The sequence below is a fragment of the Lepisosteus oculatus genome, chromosome 1 (assembly GCF_040954835.1).
Source record: "Lepisosteus oculatus isolate fLepOcu1 chromosome 1, fLepOcu1.hap2, whole genome shotgun sequence".
NCBI classification, from domain to species: domain Eukaryota; kingdom Metazoa; phylum Chordata; class Actinopteri; order Semionotiformes; family Lepisosteidae; genus Lepisosteus; species Lepisosteus oculatus.
In genome coordinates this window covers 22,507,249-22,524,173 of record NC_090696.1, presented here as the reverse complement: position 1 = coordinate 22,524,173, position 16,925 = coordinate 22,507,249, and the positions used below count along the sequence as shown (strand labels likewise).

Genomic DNA, 16,925 nt, shown 5'->3' with positions numbered 1-16,925 from the left:
CCACCTGGATGATGCGACGGCAGCCATAGTGCGCCAGAACGCTGAGTAATGAACAGCAGAGTAATGAAGCCAATTCATAGATGGGGATTATTAGGAGGCCACGATTGGTAAGGGCCAATGGGAAATTTGGCCAGGACGCCTGGGTTACACCCCTACTCTTTTTGAGAAACGCCCTGGGATTTTTAATGACCGCATAGAGTCAGGACCTCGTTTTTACGTCTCATCCGAAGGACGGCGCCTGTTTACAGTATAGTGTCCCTGTCACTATACCGGGGCATTAGGACCCACATGGACCGCAGGGTGAGCGCCCCCTGCTGGCCCCACTAACACCTCTGCCAGCAGCAACCTTAGCTTTCCCAGGAAAATTAAAGCTAAAACTGAAAATAGCAATTTAGTAGTTAACCAAAAGTACAAAGAAAATTACAATTAATTTAAGACCAACAGGTTCACCCAAAAGAGATTTCATTTTAAATACAAAATCTGTAGTGTATATATTAAACAAACCTGCATATCATAATCCATATGGTGAGACGGCTAAGTTATTCAAGTGTTATTTTACATATTTATTTTATTTTAATTAATCTTTCTTCAGTTTGTAATTTTACAAGTTTATAGTTAACAGACGTGCAAATGTTACACAACTCATTCTTATTTGATAATATTTGGTTTGAAAGAAACAAACTTCAATCATTGATCTTGTTTCTAATAACCATATCAAGTCAACTATTCTCTCCCTTTACAATCATTTAAAGTTACACTAATCTGTACGCACTCTCATCTTTCAATTAATTTGATTACTGAACTTTGAGCTTTATATATTTGCAGGTAATATTTCTTTATTTCTTTAAATAAACAAAACGACGTCATCTTGCTCAGTGTATCTAAAAGCAAATTTCACATTGTGGAAAATTACATAATGTATAAGGTGTCTCTTTTTTAATTGAACAGATGGTCTGGTCTTCAAATGGAATTTTAAAAAGTACTTTGCTTCTCTGCTTTCCAGGAAAGGAAAAAGAGGCATAGATGTTGATTAAAGAAAGTTGGCCTTTATTACTAACCACTTAATTAATGTAACAGATTGAAAATATTTTTTTCTCTCTAAACAGTTGCAACATACAGCCGAAGTATCAATACTGTAATACAGTTGACACCTAACATCTGCTTAATTACTGAAAAAGAAATATCACTCTATGCATGCATGTATAGTTTTATAGAAACGTACAGGGATTTTTTTGGATATTGATTAAATGTTTTGGCATTATTATGTTAGTGTTGATTTGTCGCAAGTAATGAAATGATTTAACCAGGTGAATGTCAAGCCTGGTAAAAAAAAAAAAAATCAAGAAAAACACAGAGAGGAACTAATATGCCCTGCGTTTCTACAGAACAAGGCCTTTGTGTTACTGGTATGTTGAAAACTAGTACACTGTTCTTGGCTGTAGCCCCAGATGGCAAGCAACAGTCTATCAAGGACAGGCCAAAATCTGAGAAACCATGAGTCAATACACCTCACCAACATAATTTTATACTCCATCTTTGTGATTGTTTTCCAGTTCCACTGCATCAGAATGCCATATGTCATATCCATATCTTTGCAGTAAATGGAAAAAAGTCCATGTTAACAGTTCTATTTGAATAAGGACTTATCAACCTATCTTTAACGGCTATTTTGGGTAAGTACTTTTGGAAAAACAAAAAACAGAACTAAAATAGTACCAAATATGACACATTTGCTTGCGAGCTTCCTTATGCTTATATGTTAAACAGCTTAACACCAAGAACAGCAAAAGCAGAACTGATGCATCCACAATGATATAGTGTTGTTCAAATAACTAGTCTGTGGAAGTAAAAGTTGTTTGATTGACAATTATGGTGACAGAAGAAAACAGCTAATACTTTAAAACTCAAGGCAGCAGCTTCCAGGGCATCACTATTATGGGCAGTGAAGTCCACATACCAGTCACAAAAACTTAAAATCAGTGTCAGCGACATCAAAACCACAAGAAAAAAAATAATGGCGGAGTGGTTGATGACGACACTATGCCCAGAAACACTGTATGTAAGCTATGCATCAAGAATTCTGAGTTAACAGCTGTATGTTGTCTCCCTAGAGCTAAGGTTGCTGATGATGTTTATAGAACAGACAGGTTCCTAACAAAAGCAGGCGACAATACTTCATCGTCTAAGTTGAGATAAATGACACTGGCTTAAACACCACACTTCACATTTGAAACAGTTCCATTCCATTCCTAAATGAGGTAAGCACATAATGTCTTCTCATAATGATCCATGGAGAACTAAAAAAAAATATTTAAAGTAGACTGAAGGGGGGACGAATCCAAAGAACGACTCACAAATTAAAAGTTTACTTCTAATTGTTAACCTAACTGCAAACACTATTAAAAACATTATACATGAGATAGGAACTACGACATTAGCAAGTAATAAAGATGTAACTGGAATCACCACAACAGTTTCTGGAGAGTGCTGGTGATGAATATAACATTAGTGGATACACAGTGTTCTGGAAAAGGAGGATGGATAGAAGAGGGGGAAGTGCACTCTACTGTATATCAAAGAAACGTGCATAGCAATAACCTAGTTGAGTCAAGATTTCTCAGAATCTATATAGGTCAAACTTAAAAACATGCAAAAGGCATACTCTTAGGAGTTTGTTACCAAATTCAAATATTAATTATTAGGAATATGTGCCAAAAAAGAAGTGGCTTTCATGAAAGATTTTAAATTTGTTAAAAAGACTGGTAAAAAATGACACCAGACTGGACTGGAAGCACCAGAAATGGTTCAAATGGTTAATGACGGCTTTTTTACTCAGCTTGTCAGAGAACCTACAAGAGAAAATGTCCGTATTGATCTAGTCTTTTCTGAAACTTAACATTGTAGGTAAGAGAATTATTAAGAAACTGTAATCATATTATGCAATGCTTTGAAGTGCATTATATAAACATCACAGATTGACTGCAAAAGAAAGGCTTGACATTCCAATAAACCAGACTAGGAATGATACAGTTTATGAGTATAAAAAACCACACTGCATGCAGAAGGGCAAGATAAGTCCTATATGCATTAAAGAATAAATTAATACAGGGGCCTCAAATCCTGCCCCTGAAAAGCTCATACCCGTCAGGTTTTATATTACGTTAGATAGAAATCATCAATTTTTAAAACCTAATTCAATTTATAAATAAGGATTTAAAAAGGTGTTTATTAATTAAGCAAGATAGATATAATTGAAATCTGAAATAAATCAGAACAACCTTCATTCATTCAATAGACCAGAGTTCTATTAATATTGTAACAGCTATAGTTGACTATGGCAGCCATATCACTCTGCAACTCAAAACTGGCAACCGACTGAAGTTAAGCAGGTGTGAGCCTGGTCAGTACCTGGATAGGAGACGTCCTGGGAAAAACTAAGGATGCTCCTGGAAACTGTGTTCGTGGGGCCAGCAGGGGGCGCTCACGCTGTGGTCTATGTGGGTCCTAATTCCCCAGTATAGTGATGGGGACACTATAAACCATGGACAAGTGCTTTTCAAACTTAACAGAAGGATCTTTTAGAATAGAAAACCAGTGAGGGTCTGGAAAAAAGTAACCAGCCAATAGATGCAGATTGGGAAGTTTTTTTTTTTTAAATCAAGTATACCCTTGATTATTTCAAGATATAGATTTATAACATCCTCGTATAAATTAATTTCTATTTACCAAATGTGCTAGATGGGAAGAATAGATTTCACTCATTTGAAATGTCTTAGATGTTCATAAAATGAATCAATTCATGAACCCAAAGCAAAAATACTAAGTTTAAAGTATTATAATTATAACCATCACACCATAATGTGTAATATTTAATGTAAATTGTACTTGCCTTATAATGAAGTTTTATTAATAAATTAATGACGAAAGAATAATTTTTTCTTCAAAAGTCAAACTTCAGGAACAGCCATTTGAGCTCTTCTTTAGGACAAGCTACCAGAAAAGCTGGATAACAACATACTCCGGTCCCTATGACTCAAAATCTGAAAGGCCCAAAAGCTGCCTGTATCCTGTCCTGCTAGCACCTTTCCCTTGGCATTCTTCCCTTCCTGTTCCTGCCTCCTGCCTGTCTTCTCTCAATTGGCCATTTCTCACTTCTCCTCAGCAAACGCCAACAGCTGCCCAAACCACCAAGTCCCAGCTTGGAGATTCCCTTCTTGCCTCAGCGAGGCGGCTGTTAGCTACAGCAAGTTGGATAGAGATTTAATGTTGGATCATTTTGATCAATAAATGAATGAAAAAGTATATCATTTTGTGTGTTATCTGTTTTATTGAGTTCTCTATTTTTATGACTTAGATGAAGATCCAATAACATTTTAGGTTAAATTTATACAGAAATTCAGAAAATTCTAAAGAGTTCGCAAACTTTCTAGCACCACTGTATATGAGTCAAGTATTTCTACCTAATGATACACATGTCAATAACAAAAAACTTCTAAACAGAAATAACTACCTCCCAAGGTAATTCTACCACTAAGCTAACTTTCAACATGTGAAACAAACAACTGCTAAGGCAGATCATAATCTTGCTTACTGATTTGATTTACATAAATTAATTATAAAAACTTTTCATAATTAAAAGCCTGGTGCAGTCTGAACAAACTCTGCTGCTATGCAGAAAGAGCAAGAGATTTCAAAAGGCATGCATGGCACACTTGTGTTATCAAAAGAGCACAAGGAAAGTTTTAACTACAGACTTTAATACCTAAGGCAAAATATAAGCCTTTCTTTTATTTTACAGAAACATTGTCTACCATCATTAAAAAAAAAACATGCTGCATGTGTTAAAAATGATATTGTGTTCAAAAAAACTGTTGCATTGCTCAAAATTTATGCATGCCTGCTAAATATCTTGCCAACATCTAATACATACATTGCAATACTTATTAACTCTTTAAGGATAAAGCAGTTCTAGAAAATGGATGGAGAGGCTCTCATAACTACAATGACAATAGACCTTCTAGGTTAGCAGATGATTAGATTTCCCGTGAAGTAATGTACTAGCTGTCATTGATTAATGTTTGGAACTTTTTTTTAACTCACAAAATATGCATTAAAGATGATAATAGATATAAAACATGACCTTTTCACTGACTGTTTTAAAATTACTGGAGGAATGTTTTACTCTGTATGCTTTAGAAAGCATTGCCTGCCTCAAAGCTACTGCCATTTTAAGCATTAGAACAACTTAATTTGAATAATGACATATTTTCACTGGAACACCGTGAACAAAACCCAAATGCTTGCAGTGTCGTGAGTATGTACACCTCTATGCCACTAGTGGTTCTTTTTTGTTTCCAATTATAATCTTATGTTCACTACAAAACACTATATGATTGTAATGGTAATATGCAACATGGCGCAGTAGGACTAAAGTGGTATAAATTCAAGTGAGATTATAATAATGCAGTGATTTCTGAAAACTAAGCACAACAATACTATATATGTATGGAGTACTGCAATCATGAAGAAGCAAAATAACCTCAAAATAACTGTTTTTGCTATTGTTTGAACAGTGGTATTGTACCCCAAAACTTTAAACCTCTTTGTCAAAACATTCTACAAGACCCAATGAAAACAAATGTCACAGTAATCTAATTATCCATAAAACTGATACAATGCAGTGGTACTCCTTGGTATTCTAGATATCTTTCATGCTCTTGGGTCAATGATAAAAGACATGTTGCTTGCAGTTTAGGAGAAAAAAATCATTTTTTCTTTACCTTTTTTTAAGGTACAGCCTAAAAAGTGAAATACACAAGACACTGTAGCTATCAAGAGAAGTAACAAATAACAAAGCTCCATAACTTTTTTACCAGAGCCTACTCAAGGTTCTTAGAGGTTACACTGTTTATTAAAAGGCAAAAATATTTGCATAACATACCTCAATGAGAATTTCATCTTTAGTTTTAACAGGATGTGCTTTTTTCCCATTACCAAAAGCCATGCACTCATCATCATCATCATCAGCTTCACCTAGTGTAGCAGGCAGAAGCGCAGAAGACGAAGAGGAGGAGGACGAGGAAGAAGAGGAATCTGAATCACTACAAAATAAAAACATGAAATTAAAACAAAAATGTACTGAATTCTTAAAAACTGCAGAAACTTAGTTCTGCAACAAATAATCCATAAATCACAAAATGAAGAATGATAACATCTGTATGTATCATTCAGAGAAAACAGGTTACAATGGAAAATTCTGAAACGGCAAACAACATTCCCTACATGAGAAAGGATTCTATTTAAAAACAATACACAATATCTAATAATTTGATGTTTAATAACGGCAATATGCTATTTTTGCTGTAAACTCAAGTCAAACTCTGAATAAACGGGGTAGTGAAAATCTACTGAGGGCGATATTTTTCATCTTGCCACAATAAGGCAAAGAAACATCTTGGCTGAAGAGGTCAGCAACATATAATTATTGGATTTGGGAAGAAAGAACACATATAGCAGTAAATAGTAAATTGCTTAGCTTCTGAAATCTGATAACATCTAACTAGCAAGTGGTATTGCTATGTTAATCTATAAATAGGTTCACAGCATTTTTCCGGTCAAAAAAAGTTTTAGGTGGACATAAAATGTTTCAGTTCAGGTGGGTAGCTGCGTCAGCATGCGTAGGCTGCAAAGGAACAAGTAATAGGTTTATTCCATACAGAAAAAAAGGAGAAAGAAACCATGTTTCGGCCATGGAGCCTTCTTCAGGTGTGAGAAAGACAAGGCAGTAAGCAAAGGTAATGTAGCAGAAGAACAAAGGCTGGGAGAGAGGAGGAGCGAGTGGCAGGAGCAGGGGACAGAAAGAGAGGCCAATCAAGAGGTGTGAAGTCAGGATAGTGTAGAATAAGTCAGAATAGTAAAATGTTTCATACATCTACTACAACATACAAATAGGGTGATCTGCATTTTCACTTTGTAAATATTTTCTGAAATGTTTAAAATCTTTCAACAAGGCTGTTCAGTACGTACCTGTCGGAAGAGGAGTCCTCAGATGAGCTGCTGTCGTCACTTTCTTCACTCGGGTTAGTCTCCTTGTCATCACTCCTTAATATCATGCAAACCTGAGGAAATGTAACATTCTTCCCAGCCGGCAGGCTCTCTGCTTCAGCAGCTTCAGGAGTGTTCATAAAATTAAGTGTCTCCATTCTTGATGACACTGTAATCTCCATGTCTTCACTCTGAGATGTGTGATCAGCCACTTGATTCATTTCAAGTATTCCAGTTCCGGTATTTTTAACTCCTGCTCCACCTGCATCAAATTCTGGCCCGTCTCTTTGTATATCAGAATCATGTTTCTCTGCTTTCTCAGAACATTCAGGCACTGCTACCACATTGCCATTTACTTCATTTGTACCAGGTGTGGGAGACTTGGTGCCAACCATATGCCTATTTGAGTACTGATCTTCAATGCCAGTGCTTAATGGATTTGTCAGGGACTCTGTCTCAACTTTTGTAGAGTCTGTTGTCAGAGAATCCAGTAACTCAGGAGCTAAAGCACTGCTCTGGTCTTTCTGTGTTTCTACAGTATTTACCACAGTATTGGCATCTACCAAATGCTCCAGAGCTGTTTCACAATGCTCTTGTTCCATGGTGTACTGTCTATATGAAAAAAAAAAGAGAAAAACATGAATACTTTTCATGAAAACTTAACTATTTATCCTATTTTGAGAAAGTTAAATGTGTAATGGCAAAATACACACAATAAAAATACAAACAGACAAGTTCCATCCACCCATTTGTTAACCACTTTGACCAATGTAGGGAAGATGGAGAGTGTCCTAGCAAGTGTGTCAGGGTACACTCTGGATGGAATGCCAGTCCATCACAGAGCACACAATTTCCCTCACAGGATCAATAAAGTATCTATCACACACACCAGGAGCAATTTTTCCAGAAGCCAATTAAACTCCCAGCATGTCTTTGGACTGTGGAAGGAACCCTGAGCACCCTGGGAAAACCCACATGAACACTTTGAGAACATACAAACTTCATGTAGATGGGACAATTTCATGAAACCACAGATCCAGAATTTAACCCAGGGCTCCAGTGGTGGGAGGCAGCAATGCTAATCACTGTGCCACCATTCCACCACTGGCATGCTCCAATGTCTGAAAAACATTTCAGTACCACAAACTGTAGCAGTATTGTTAAGAAAAATACAATATTTTAAATTTTCAACATGTGAAATCGAAGAAGTCTGGAAAACAAGACAGATTTATTTACTTTATTTCTGTGATCAATATCTACATAGAATATTCTCACTCATTTTTCTCTTTATCTATTGCTTACAATTCTGTCCTGCTCTAACAACTATATTTTTCTTCATTCATCTTTGTGGTGGTATGATATTGCATGTCGTAGTGTATGAGTTTGGGACATGTGAAAACACACTTTTCTGATATCCGTTTCATGCAATTCGTTGCAAATTTGCACTGTTAAGAACGCTGAAACAATAATTTACAAGATGCTACAACTGATGTTCACACAATTGACGTTACAGTGGCTGTTTCAGATACATGCTGAACCGCCGCGACCCTTATATAGACAATAAAAATGAAAATCAATTGATGCACTGATGTTAAAAACCAAAAGGCAGCAGATTTTCAGCAAGCTCGTTGATCACAGCATTTACCGCAAGTTTGAACTACATTGTTTCGAAAAGAAATAGCGAATAGCATAATTTATGACAAGCAAAAATAGATATTATAAGAGTCACTTTTATGGATGTTTACGCTATTTTCTAAAACTTTAAGCGATATTACTTTGCGTATACTAATCATGTGCTTACCTTTCTGATATTGTATAGTGCAACACGTTGTTTGATCTCAAACGAGTTCTTCCGGCTGCCTATTTCTACGCAGGGCAGAAAGAACATACGTCATCAAATCACGCCGGTGATAAAGCTGCTGATAGTGTGTTGCATGGGGAAAAAAATAAAAAAGTGTGTTGCATTGCTCATAAGGAAACGATGTTTGTGAAAATACTTTCTGTTTAAAGAAAATGTATCTTTATTCTAGGAATTAATAACTATAGCCATTGCTTGTCTTGTTCTGCGTTTCGCTTTGTAAAAAGCAAGTGCTTAATACAACAGCACTCATAATATTACTGTAGCATGTATAGAAGGTCAAATACTGTACTATTACTAGGAAATTATTTAAAAATGCACATTTTAATGTGTTGCAAAAAAGACCTGAACATCACACACAATGTTTTTATTAGTAGAAGCTTAGAAGACACTCCTAGCCAGGGCGACTTACAATACATTGTTACTTTTATAATCCAGTACATTAAGTAACAATTTACTATGTGGAAACCAACAACAATGAAGTTGAAGGTATCTTGGCAACACGTATCCACATGGAACATAAATAAGTAAAGAAAATATTAGGGTTATTTTTAGTCACACCCCTGTAGTAAGTATTTTGTAATCCTCTTCTGGAAGGTATTGTAACAACCGCGGAGTTCGGTACGGAATGGAGCTGTCTATCTTGACAGTGATTCCAGGACCTACAGTATAGATGCAAAACAATCCCATAACATTATAGGCCCCCACACAATATCACAACATACTGTAAAACTGATGAGTATTTCCAAAAAGATCAATTTTCATTTAATCTGACCACAAGACATTGTTTCATTTGTCATTCAAATAATGTTTGGGAAGTTTGAGTCACCTCTGCCAGAACAGACTTCTTCTTGAAACCCAGCAATGAATGCTAAATTTGAGAGATTTTGGTTGTTTGTACCCTGAAGATGCCAGTGTGTACTGAAGATTTACAACTATTGCCTCTTGAAACAGCCCATGGTGACAAGATATACTCGCAGATCTGCCACTATACAGTACCAGCAGCCTCAATTTTCTGTGAATGAGCACTAGAGTAGAATGTGGTAGATTCAGGATTTGGGGAGTTTTTTACAACAATCCTCCATCTTATGGAGGTCAATGTGCATTTGTCTACCACCTTCAAAGAGCCCTCTGACTACATGCTATATCCACATGTTTTCCATATACAGTAATCGTTCCTTTTACAACCCATGGAAACAGGATACCTTCAAAGTCCTTTTCTACAGTTCCAAAGGTTCCTATTACAATACCCAAAAGTAGGATGTTACTGTAGATTTGTTTCTGTTGAATTTTAAACAAAATTGAGAGGTAATAAATGTGACCCTTCTGTTTTTTGGAATACAATTAAAAATGTATTATGATTGTGCAGTAATCAGCACTGTTGCCTTGCACCGCTGGAGCCCTGGGTTCAGTTCTGGTTCTGGGGTGCTATCTGCATGGAGTTTGTAAGTTATCCCCGTGTGTGACCCTGAATTGGATGAAGCAGTCAGAAAATGGATGGATAAGGTGATGAGGTCCTATAAATGAACAATATAAGGAGGGCTCATTAATTTTAAGTCCGCAAACAATGGCCAGTGTCATAAGAGTGGTGCATTCATCTTTTCTTGTTCCTGAGCTCCCCATTGATCAAAGATCTTCCTTGCACAGACATTCATAATACTGTATACTGTGCAGTTCAGAGGTAACACATGCATTTGTGAGACACAAGTAACAAGGATTCAGACTGAGAGGGAGCTTCCAGAAAAGGGGTTAAAATCAACAATGCATCATAACACTGGGCCATAGAGGCAGTTGGGTAATCAGCCCTGAGCCATTAGCTCTGCCCAGGCCCACGACAAAAACTGAAATTATGTGGACTCACACACAACACACAGAGACAGAAAAAACTGGAGGAACGCAGTTTGCACCATAGCACCCAGGAGATATCAAGGACACCAGGAACTCTACACAGAGCAGTAGAGGTAGGTTCCAACATCATCTTCCTCCCCCCCACTCAAAGCTAAACTTGCAGCATGGAGAGAGTGGTGCATGGGATACCACATTCTTTAGGATGGCCAGAACTGAAGGGGATGTCTAAAACCACAGAGCGACCACAGACTTTCTTCATTGTGATAGGAGGTAAGCAGGTCATCAACTGGAGTTTTAGAGATTGGAGATGCTGGACTGTATGTACTCACACGGCACACAGAGACAGCACTCCATAGAACAGAATGTGGAGTACATACAGTACATACATAAAAAAGCATTATAGGTACTCCACACCCTGGAATATGGAGATACAGCTTACAAATTGCTTCAAAACCTCTTCCTGTAAAAGTCAAAGTCTGATAACATTCTGCTATTTGATATTTATGCTCCTTTATCTCACTCATCACCACAATGTTTAACTACTTGGCCATCTCTTTAAAGTAGACAAATGATTCATACCACGTCCTGTTTAATTTCCAGAACATGAAGTTGTAAAGCACTCTCCTATCCAAACAATTTATGGCATCTCACAGTTTGTATTGTAGTTTGTTTATCAGAACGAACTTCCCAAGACTCTTACCTCCTTTGGTGTAATGAATTTCAATTTGCTGATGCCAACGACTAAAAAATCTGCAAAGTAAGCTGAAAGTATCCAGCTTTATATCTGAGGGCATTTTCACTTACATTTATTGACATATTATGCTTTGTTATTAATGCTTTATTGATCAGTCAGTGCATTGTATTCTGTGTAACAGTGGTGAAAGCCTCTTGATCAGATTTTCATTGTAAATGAGAATTTGTAAATGTTGGGTACATACCTTTAGGTGATAATTATTGTTGTTTCATTTGATCATTTGAATCAATTGATTTGAGCACAATGAAGCCAACGTATTAACTTCAGAACCAGGGATGGGTAGCTTGCTTCTGAGCCTGTTTTTGTCTAAATTAGTGCCACTGCTGTTTTTATTCTTAAGCACATTTACCCTATGTTTCTACTAATTTATTCTGGTCCTTCTGTCAATGATGATCTTGAAAAAGTCCATCATGTTGGTTTTGTGGGTGCCCTAGAGAATTTTAAGTAATTAGACCCAGTCCTCTCATGGTTTTCTCTGGTGACGGCTAAAGAGATCCGGTTATTTTAATCTCTTCTTCAATTATTTTGAGTAAATGAAAGGAAAAATTTCAGAAAATATTAGAACATGATAAATATTTGTGTTGAACACACTGCGCTGTCAGAAGATATCCTCAGGGGTAATCATTTTGAATTCCTCGTGCCTTCAGCAGAGGTTATTAAAAAAAGTTACAGTGCACAGCTGCTGTGTAGGTCAGCAAATATTACAGATTATTAAATAACCTGTATGTTACCACCTTTATTATACATATACATGTATATATATACACTAATCCATTATGTAACCAGATAAATACTCATTTATGGTGACTACTTGGCTGAAAGGACTCAAACCACTGTAATTACTGATTCTGTGGATAATACACAACATCTCATCCTTATTTATTCTCAGATACTATAAAAATTAAAAATTGTATTTAACATTGTTTTTATTTTACATAAACAACATCTAGATTTAAGAAAATCTTAGTTGTATTCCTTGATAGAATATACTACAGGTGTATATTTGTGTAATGTTAAAACTAGGAGTATTGCAGAAAGGAAGGATTGCAGCAGAAGTGGATCAGTAATATTGTGTTTTAAACTGTTCAACTGTGTGTTTTTTGTGTTTTATATACTGTACACAGTACATCAAAACAACCAAAACATTTCATATACAGTATTAATGCCTTTACAATGTTAGTATGTTGGTGGTAAAAAATCACAAGCCTTTAAGGAATATACTGTACATATTTGATATGGTTAAGTAGTTATATATATATTATGCTTAGATATAGTATATATAAGGAACAAGTAAAAGTTTATTCCATGCCAAAAAGAGAAGAAAAGAAACAAAGCATTTTGGCTGTGGAGCCTTCTTCGAATGTGACACTTGTTCCTTTGCAAGGATCTGTGCTTGTGACCGGAAGGTTGCTGGTTCAAGTCCTGCAGCTGGCAGAGGACTCCTACTCTGTTGAGCCCCTGAGCAAGGCCCTTAACCCCAACTGCTCCAGGGGTGCTGTACAATAGCTGACCCTGTGCTCTGACCCCAAGCTTCTCTCCCTGTCTGTGTCTCATGGAGAGCAAACTAGGGTATGCAGAAAGACAAATTCTTAATGCAAGAAATTGTATAGGGCTAATAAAGCAACATTATTATTATAGTATACATTTGTTTTCTATTTTTTAAGAGAGTCCAATATTGACTGGTGTTTTGAATATAAGAGAGAGATTCCTCCTTCCCACACACATCCAGACACCAGTGTGTCTGGGATCTAGATCAGTGCGTTGGTGTTTCTACAGCTTGTCCATTCAGTTAAGGAATTCCTGAGACCACATTCACCCAAGACTGCAAATTTTACATTTCTAGAACCCTTTAGAAAAGAGCAGAAAATCTTATGTTCAAACCTTATGTTAGGCTTTAAAAAGAGACAACAAAGAAGAGCTAGGAGGAGAATAAATAAATAAATCCAAGAAGCAGGACTGAGCATGAAGCTGCAGTAAATGAGCTGTAGCAGTCTAGCTAACATAGCAGGGCTTCTGTTTGATGATCCAAAAATAGCCAAGTATTTAAGAACTAGAGGGAGGGGTATTTTTATATTTGTGAAACTATTTGGATTTCTTTTTGAAATATACCAGGGAGAATTAGTTTATCTTGTTTAACGGGAATACATTTTTTCAAGACCCAAGGGTGTTTCTTGATTCATATCCATTAACTATAGATGGCAGGCACACCGGAGAAGAATCATCTAGTTCACGAACACAGCTGTATTTACCCATATGTTTATATGTTCACCTTTTCAGTCATCATAGTGCTGGTGTCAGGACACACTTATTAACTTATTTTACCTGAATATTATTGGGGCCCTGGGTTCAGATCCTGGAGTGCTATCTGCATGGAGTTGGTACTGTATGTTCTCCGTGTGTTCAAGTGGGATTCCTCCGGGTGCTCCAGTTTCCTCCCAGCAGTCCAAAGATATGCTGGTAGTTTAATTGACTTCTGGGGAAATTGGCCCTGTTGTGAGTGTGTGTACTGTATGTCTGTGTGAGCCCTGTAATAGACTGGGGCCCCGTCAAGGGTGGTCCTGTTTCTTGCAAGGATCAGATCCTGCTCCCCGGTGATCCTGTATTGGATAAAACAGTTATAAAATGGATGGCTGGGTCTGAGGTAATATTTTCAACTTATCAGCTTCCTATACTGCACCCAGGGTGTTAGGGTTGAGATAGTGGCTTCCAGCACAGTAAGCTGTATTCACAGTGGCAATGTGTTGAGATTGTGGTTGCAGCGCAGGGTCATGTTGAGAACAGCACAACAGATATACCTATTAGGGTGACAGATTATAAGGAAAGGTGCTTCTGCCTTGTCCTTTGTTGCATTGTCTTGGTAGGTTGCAAATGGGTTTTGATTCCTGCCCTGCACACGTGCTGTATAAAGTGAAATTGGCACACAATTCTAATAATATAATTTTCAACAACAATAAGAATAATAATGCAATTTTATTAATGGGAACTGTAAAACAGCACATATATAATACAACAGAAGCAAAGTGGGATAAAAGCACAGCAAATCTATTCAAATTGAATAAAAATAAATAATGCATTAAAGGACTTAGCAAAAACATGTCTCAAAACACTTGGACATTGTGTGTCTATGACTCATTTGGTGCTGCCTGGTTTTCAGCAGAATATGAAAATCTCAAAATCAGAGCCTTAATCAAGTTTTAAATCTTTAAAATAATCTGTAGTTTACTATTTGGATCAGGATAACTTTGTAGTCCTCTCTTATTTTTACTGGGAGCCATATAGACAACAGGGGTTATTCTAGATGATGATTCAGAGTACTCCAAAATCTGGACATACAATCTGTTTGTATCTGAAAACAGTTGGTCTTAACTCTGGACTTGAGGGAGTGCTGTGTCTTCTGGCTATTATTTCAACCAACTGAATTACTGGAGCTTATTAATGCATTGCATTGGCTTGAATTGCTCAGACTTTTTTGTGAATTCAACACTTTTAGTATGCAAAACTAGCCTGTCACAACTAAGTAATTTAATTTTTTTCATTTTTTCTGACTAAAAAGCTCTTAATAGGCGACCAGTTATGATGAACAAATACAGTACATGTACTGTATGCAATTAGGATTTAAACTGCCCTGGGCAGTTTCATATTAACACAGGTTACAGTTAGGTTTAAGACTACAGGAACAAGATCAAATTTCAGGCAGTCCTTGATTTGGCTGTTAGCAAATATACAGAGCAGAGAAGATGTGCAGCTGTGAAGAAATAAGATTTAAGAAACAAACAGCGGGTTTCATTTTACATTTACATTTTACTAACTCAGTTACATAGGCAGCATCAACAGCAATAAAAGAAGATAAACTCAAACCTGTGAAGGTAGGAGAGTGGTGGTTGTCATGACTGCAGGAGATGAGGTCAGCAGCTGGTTATTAATGCAATGTATTTTGTTGTGAAATAATTGTATGAATGTGTTACATTGTTCAATAAAGGAAAAATAGAGTTATTAGATGAATCAAGCATTTTATTGCTAAGTAAAGAATAAATGAAAGGATTACGACAAAACCTCTCAATGTGGCTGGAGTAGAAGGACTATTTGGCTGCCTTAAGGACCTCTCCATTAGCTTGTATACACAGAAAGTGGATGCAGCAAATTACAACAGGGGACAAAACTCTTTATTTCACATTTTTAAACCTTACCATGAGCTTAAGGATTTGAAACTCTATCCAGCAAAACAGCATTTTCCAAAAAATAAATATTTTAATTGCAATAAAAAATAACAATGCTATGAGCTTAGTGGCACTTAAAATTATACATGATTTTTTCAAAATGCCCTTGTCTTCTAAACAGAGCAACATGGACCTTTATTATGTGGGGTAGTAGATACATATTATTGATCAACCAATATTAATAAATAAAAGTCCAATGAAGATGCAAATGAGTCCTTGACACCTTAAAATCTTAATCAAAGGAACAGCATGAGCAAATAACTGTGATCTTGCCTGACATACAGTAAAAATAATTAAGAATTGTTTGCATTTGCTTGTGATTTTCACCTCATTGAGTCCACAAATATTTCACATACAGTGTCTTGCAAAATTATTCAGATTTTTGCACAGCTTGACTATTTTATAGCTTGTAGTTGACACTTGAAATGACATATGAAGCAGCAATTAATATTTGACTCCACACATTCAAAGCTAAAGAAAAGAAAGAAGGAAATGGATAATATTAAAGGAAAATGTCCCTTTGGCCCTTTGGTTCAACAATATCCCAGTCACTCCACAAAGGGTACTTGTATGGAACTGATAAAAAATAAACTCAATTCCTGCATGGTGTTTGAAACTAAGAACCTAAGTAAAACTGCAGTGTGGAAAAAACGTTTTAAAAGGTTTTACTGTAAGTATGAACAATAACAATAGCATATTTGGTCAGACATTGAAAGCTGAGAGATCACTCTTCATACCTAAACAAATTAATCTTAAGTTAGTGACAGATTGAGAAGTTCCTATTTCTTTTGTGTTGGTCATTTACCACTGTGGAACTAGGATTTGAAAATACTTGACGAAAATGTTTATGGAATATATACATATGCATGTGCAATGCACAAAAAGGAATGTTTAAATAACAGAATCATTCTTTCATTATACAATGAATGGCCAAATATTTGTTTTCCTTTTCACCCATGAATGTCCATAAATATTCTAGGCTAAGTAAAATTATGAACAATTATTATTAATTAAAGTAAATAATACTGGGTCATTTATTTATCCATTTTTATCCATCAGCCTTTTGGAGGTTTTGAACAGAACTGCTCTTTAATTAAAATATGAAAAAGCAATTAATAATAGATGGATTTGTCCCATTGCAATTGAAATGATAACAGTCATGGAAAAAGACATCTGATTCAGGTGTTAGTAGGGTAATTTAAGG

The 16,925-nt window shown here is 36.2% G+C and overlaps 1 protein-coding gene across 1 annotated transcript in view; it reads right to left on the bottom strand.

The window, feature by feature from the left end:
• The window catches only part of naf1 (nuclear assembly factor 1 homolog (S. cerevisiae)), a 37,546-nt gene extending 28,647 nt beyond the window's left edge, over window positions 1–8,899 (bottom strand). The window contains exons 1-3 of the mRNA XM_006629470.3: window positions 8,846–8,899; window positions 7,027–7,656; window positions 5,942–6,101 (exon numbers count right to left, since the gene is read on the bottom strand). Coding sequence (XP_006629533.2) covers window positions 5,942–6,101; window positions 7,027–7,646 — 780 coding nt within the window. The 5' untranslated portion in view covers window positions 7,647–7,656; window positions 8,846–8,899. The remainder of the gene's footprint in view (window positions 1–5,941; window positions 6,102–7,026; window positions 7,657–8,845) is intronic.
• Between the last annotated feature and the right edge of the window lie 8,026 nt (window positions 8,900–16,925).